This window comes from Bemisia tabaci, chromosome 8, assembly GCF_918797505.1.
Source record: "Bemisia tabaci chromosome 8, PGI_BMITA_v3".
Taxonomy (NCBI): Eukaryota; Metazoa; Arthropoda; class Insecta; order Hemiptera; family Aleyrodidae; genus Bemisia; species Bemisia tabaci.
The window spans coordinates 33,046,024-33,051,433 of record NC_092800.1 but is presented as its reverse complement, the minus strand read 5'-3'; the positions used below and the strand labels follow the sequence as shown (position 1 = coordinate 33,051,433).

Sequence of the window (5,410 nt, the reverse complement as noted above, 5' to 3'; positions counted from 1 at the left end):
GTGATTCTCAATAAAATGAAACTTAAATGGCTATTTTAATCTTGGAGAGAAAATATAACTCAAAAGACTTCCCTTAAAGAGATAGGAAGAAAAAACGACAATGATGAATTAAATAACATTTTCGCTTGCCTAACTTGAAGAGAAAGGACACAACACATTTAGTTTATTGAAAGTGAAAAGTGCTGAAAAGTTAAAAAGTTGGTAATATGCGTTTCCGGCACTAAGCTTTTTTTTTTTTTAGTTTTATTACCGACTGTGCAATTTCTCCTTAAACTTCTGTGGTTTATTTATGAAATCGTCCATGAGTAACCCTATTTTTAATATTCCAGTTTAAGTGAGGAGCCAAGGTGTTATGATGTTCACTTTTATTCATTTTAAAACATTTTTTAAAACAAATAAGAATGAACATAACACCTTGACTCCTTGCTTAAACTGGTATATTCTGTGGTTTAGCTTCGTTTGACAATTGGACATATTCATTCTTTGTAGATAATCTTATGTCTTACAAGGAAAACATTAATAGATGCTCGTCTCATACACTTCCTAGGAAATCAATAATTGCTAAAACTAGCTAACTGGCAGTGATAAATAGGCGGTTACTGTTAAATTTCCTAGGGAGCATAAACCGCTAAAAAGTCAAGCACCCACAAGCATTTATTTTTATTCTTGCACGTATTCAAGATTCAAATCATCAATTTTCTCTATGCTGTCCTTCTATCCAACAATCGTGGAGGCTATTGATGTTAATAAAGGAGAATTTCTCAAACTTTAAGACGATTTGTTGAAAAAATATATGATCACGCAGCTTCCTCTGACCTTCAGTTGGTCTTTCTCTCATTTAAAAGTGGCAAATGATACACCTATTCACGTAGAGATTTCTGAGCTTAAAACCATTTGAAAAGAAGTAAAAATACTTAAATAGGCTATGATTGTTTCCTTGTAATCAATATGTATGTGAATTCTACTTCAGATATGAAAAAAATGCAAAATGTTAAGGTGTGAGAATGAAAACTGGCAAAAATTTGTAGTGTAGTGTAATCTATATTTTATCACAGAAACAAAACAGGTTCACAGAGGACTAAAACTTGGAGGGAATAAATTACACTGGGCAGACTCTGGCTGGTCAAAAGTAATTTTCAAAAAAACTAAAAGGAAACAGTCTAGAGGGGCAAGACCTCAGAGAGCGTTCATTACGGACTGATTTAAAAGAGGTGAAAAAATCTAAGAGGGTTGACAAATCCAAATCTCTGAAGGCCTGGCTGGAACGAACGACTATTTACATGAGATACTTGGAGGCAGGAACTTGAAGGAAGGTCTAGTGGTAGTAGGCCTTGGCGTAGGGTAGGGGGCGGCGTAGGGGATGGCAGCACGGGCGGCGTAGGCGAGGGGTGCTGGGGCGGCGATTGCGGGGGCGGCGATGGCGGGGGCGGCGTAGGCGGGGGCGGCGTAGGCGGGGGCAGCGGGGCGGCGTAGGCGACTGGAGCTGGGGCATGGGCTACGGCGACTGGGGCGGTGATGACCTTGACCTCAGCGGGGGAGGTGTAGGTGACTGGGGCGATGATGGGCTTGGCAGAGTAGCTGACTCCAACGGGGGTGGGGACGTTGGTGATGACGGGGGCGACCTGGGCGTAGGCGGGGGCCTCGACGCTCTTGTAGGCGAAGTTGCCGCCCAAGCGCTCGTGGCTCACGACGGCGCTGTCGAACTGGGGTGCCCTCACGAGGGTGGAGGGGCCCAGGTAGGAGGCGTAGGGGGCGCCGGCGGCGGCGGCTGCGATCAAGCAGGCGAGAACAGCGAAGACCTGAAACAAAAAAGACCCGGTTATTTTTTTCCGTACCAAGAATTTCCTAATTCTAACGATATTTGAACCGCGTAGTTCTGAAAGAACACATGAGCATTCGAGTGAATTTCTGAGTGGAAAGAACAATAGGCCCGTTTTTTTTTCAATGAGCAGTGATTTTTTTTGGCTCACCCATAAAAGCACTTATCTGCATACGGAAACTAATGACACTTACGTTGTTTTTTAAAATGAGCCAGCGGACCAATGGACTACACTGGGGAAAAAAACACATTGGATCCAGAGTCCAGACTCTTGAAGACATTGACAAAACAACTACTCAACAAGATATTGATAAAATAAAATACTCTTTATTCAATCAGATTTTGGCTTAAATCAAAAGGAAATCCTCTCAAATTAAGAGGCTTGGTTCTTGATTTAAGCAAAAATCCGATTGAATCAAGAGTATTTTTTCTTGTCGATGTTTTTAAGAGTCTGGACTCTAGATCCAATGTGTTTTTCTTTTTTTTTTTTTTTTTCCAGTGTACATATTGCAATTATGAACTACTATTTGGACCGCGTTTAGCAGAAAGGAACCGAGTCACATCTGCTATTGCCAAATTTAACCAGGCTATTTAATTTTTTACAAGAGAACGCTTGTGCGGATTTCTTCGAAAATATCAAGGAATTTGCTTAGTACTATGCAGAAAATTCACTAAAATTTGCACAAAAATCCGCACAACCGTTTCCATGTAAAAAGTTAAATTGTCCGATTAAATTTGGCAATAGATGATGTGGCTTGGTTCCTTTTTGCTTAACGCGGTCCGTTTATGGCCCATCCATAAAAGCACATGTCTAATCAGAGGAGCTAATGACTGATTTTGAATGATTAGTGCAGAAGAAGACAAAAAGTAAAGTCTTTACGGGGATACTCAGAAACGCATTAAATGTATGACTTCATGAATGATGGTTTTAACCAAAAATAATGCGAGAGAAAAATGATTTGATATTTTACATGCCTCCGAAACAGTGAGCGGTTGCAAATAAAAAAAAATTAAGAATGTTCATTTTATACATTTACTTTTTTAAATTAATGTCTCATCGTAATGATCTATTCGTAACAATAATGATGATAATTTTTTTACTCTCCTGAGGAATGTTTAAAAGTTTCAACAGGAATGCAATTTTATAAGATTGGTCATGTGTAAGTCAAAAACTCATTTAAAAAAACGAAAAAATCTTAATATTGCCGTTTTCCATTCAGGAAATTCACGTCCAAAAATCATTAAGATGTCACTGTTGGAAAAGTTATAAATAATTATGACAGGCATTGACTGAATGATTTTACAAAAAAAATAGAACACTGGGTTTTTGGACTTCATAAGTTAACTTGAACCTCTTTTTTCTAAATTTTCATTGTTTAGGAGGAATAAAAAAATTTAAATTTAATAATTTAATTATTTTCAAAATGTGTAATCTTAAAGATACTCAAAGTTTTGGCGCGTAATCATCCCTAGCGTAAAATAGCCCAAATAAACTTGTCGTAGTTATAAACACAAAATTAATTTTATCAGAAACGGAGAATGTATAAATCTGTTTAAATTTGTGTAAACTCTAATAATTTAATGATTAAATTGAGTTAATAAACTTAAAGAATAAAAAGTGAAACAAGTTTCTGGGATTTTAAGGCGAAACACGAATAAAAATAAAAAAAAAATGTTGAGAATTGTATTTAAAATTTAGTTAAATGTTAAAAATACTTTTTGGATACCAATCGAAAGTATAAAACATATGAAATTCCAAAGGAAATTCTGTATAATTTGGGAGAAAGAAACCGCGAGGAACGTTAATATTTTGACTACGATCTGCAATTGGAAACTACAATTTCAGGTTCATCCATGAAAGCGCCTACCTGCATTGAGGAATTCCTGGCACATATGCTGTTTCTGACATAAGCCAAAAATTGTAGTTCCTAATTGCAAAATGCAGTTCGTTGGTACATTCTAGCCATTTTTTAACGAAGTTTGATCCTTGAAATGTACGATTTCTTTAGACTTTTTTCACCAATTACTGCGAGTATAACGAAATTTTCAGTTTCGGAGAGAAATGAAGAAATGACTCTTACCTTCATGTTTGAGATTGGTTTTGTCGTTTGATGGATGTCTACCACGAAAGCAATGGCACTACAATGCTCTCCTCCTCCGTCGAGGGGGCTTAAATACGAGGCGCGTTTTCAACCACGCCCGCCCCGCGACCTTGCGCGGGGTCCTGTCCGCACCCGTGCTGAAACCGCTCTAGCCGCGTATCCTGTAGGCCCTCAACGCTTGTTCCCCCAATCCCGCCTTCTTTTCCATTCGGCCGATCTGGCCGTTAATTTTGGTTAAGGCCGCATCGGCCAAATCGGTCCATGGCGGTGGCGACGTGGTCAGGAGAGGTCCAAGACGGCCCAACTGGGAAAAAAAGGGACAAAATTTTGCACTGAAAAAAAAAAAAATCTCGGTGTATTTACTAGGAAAAGGGTAAAATTACCAAGCATTCAGGGTTCTATTTGATCCCAGTTTTTTCTTGGTAAAATTACCATTAATGGAATTGGTAATTTTACCGAGAAATCTCAGTAAAATTATTCAACTTCTCGGTAATTTTACTGGACCTTGGTAAAAACGCCAATATTTTTTATCGACTGTGGTTGAATTACCGAGATGAAATGGCAAAGTTACCGGGAATTGATTACCAATAAAAGTGGTATTCTTACCCAAAAAAAAACAGAAAAAATACCGGTTTTTAGGTAAGCTTACCAGTCTGTCTTGGTAAAATTACCAATAATTGGTAAAAAAATGAGATGGTAAAGGGACCAACGGACCGTGGTAAAAATGCCGAGAATCTTTTTTCAGTGTGGCCCCAAGGGACCGCAATTTGATGATTGGCATTGTGAAAGGACACTACACTTGCCCAAATACAATGTTTAGATGTGCGCGCTTTAGGGCACCCGAGAGGCCTCCAAAAATAATTAATTTTCCTCCGCCCAAAATATTTTTGTTCTAGCCACATTGTAGCACATTTTCAGCGAGGGAGATGTGAATTTGTCTTAACTTTCAAAAATAAGATTCACTCCCCCCCCCCCCCCTAATGACTGGAAAATTGTTTTAAAAAGAATGTCAAATTTTGTGATTCTCATGGATTTTTTTTTTTTCATTTAATAGCCTCCCTTGTCCCCCTCCTGTAAGATATTCTAGACGGTAGAGCCCCTTCTCCTCCCCATAAGAGAACTTTCTGGCTGTGCCGTGCCATTTGCTCATGGAAAACGTGTTAGGGATTGAGTCCAATACATACACGGCAAATTCAAAGCGAAATCGAAAAGGAGACGGGGGCCATGTAGAAAAAAATTACTGAAGGGTGAATGAATGTCTCTCCAAGTGCAAGGATGTTCTAGGAGATCTTTTTCAAAAAGTTTAACAAATAAACATCTCTGATCAACATTTAAGAAAATTTAGACCACAAATTGAAAAACATGAGGTTATATCTCTGCATCTATATCAGACGTGTATTCACAAAATATCAAATAGGGGCGAATATGAAATACAGTATTGGACGTATTTAAATCAAAAGGAGCTATATCCGTCCTAGCATGAGCTCCG

The 5,410-nt window shown here is 38.4% G+C and overlaps 1 protein-coding gene across 1 annotated transcript; it reads right to left on the bottom strand.

Annotated features, from left to right (window-relative positions):
- Positions 1-1,021: 1,021 nt before the first annotated feature.
- Positions 1,022-4,059, bottom strand: LOC109030302 (uncharacterized). The gene is given in 3 exon segments (XM_072303160.1): positions 1,022-1,448; positions 1,451-1,799; positions 3,901-4,059. Coding segments are annotated over 3 exon segments (531 nt in total). The 5' UTR covers positions 3,907-4,059; the 3' UTR covers positions 1,022-1,272.
- Between the last annotated feature and the right edge of the window lie 1,351 nt (positions 4,060-5,410).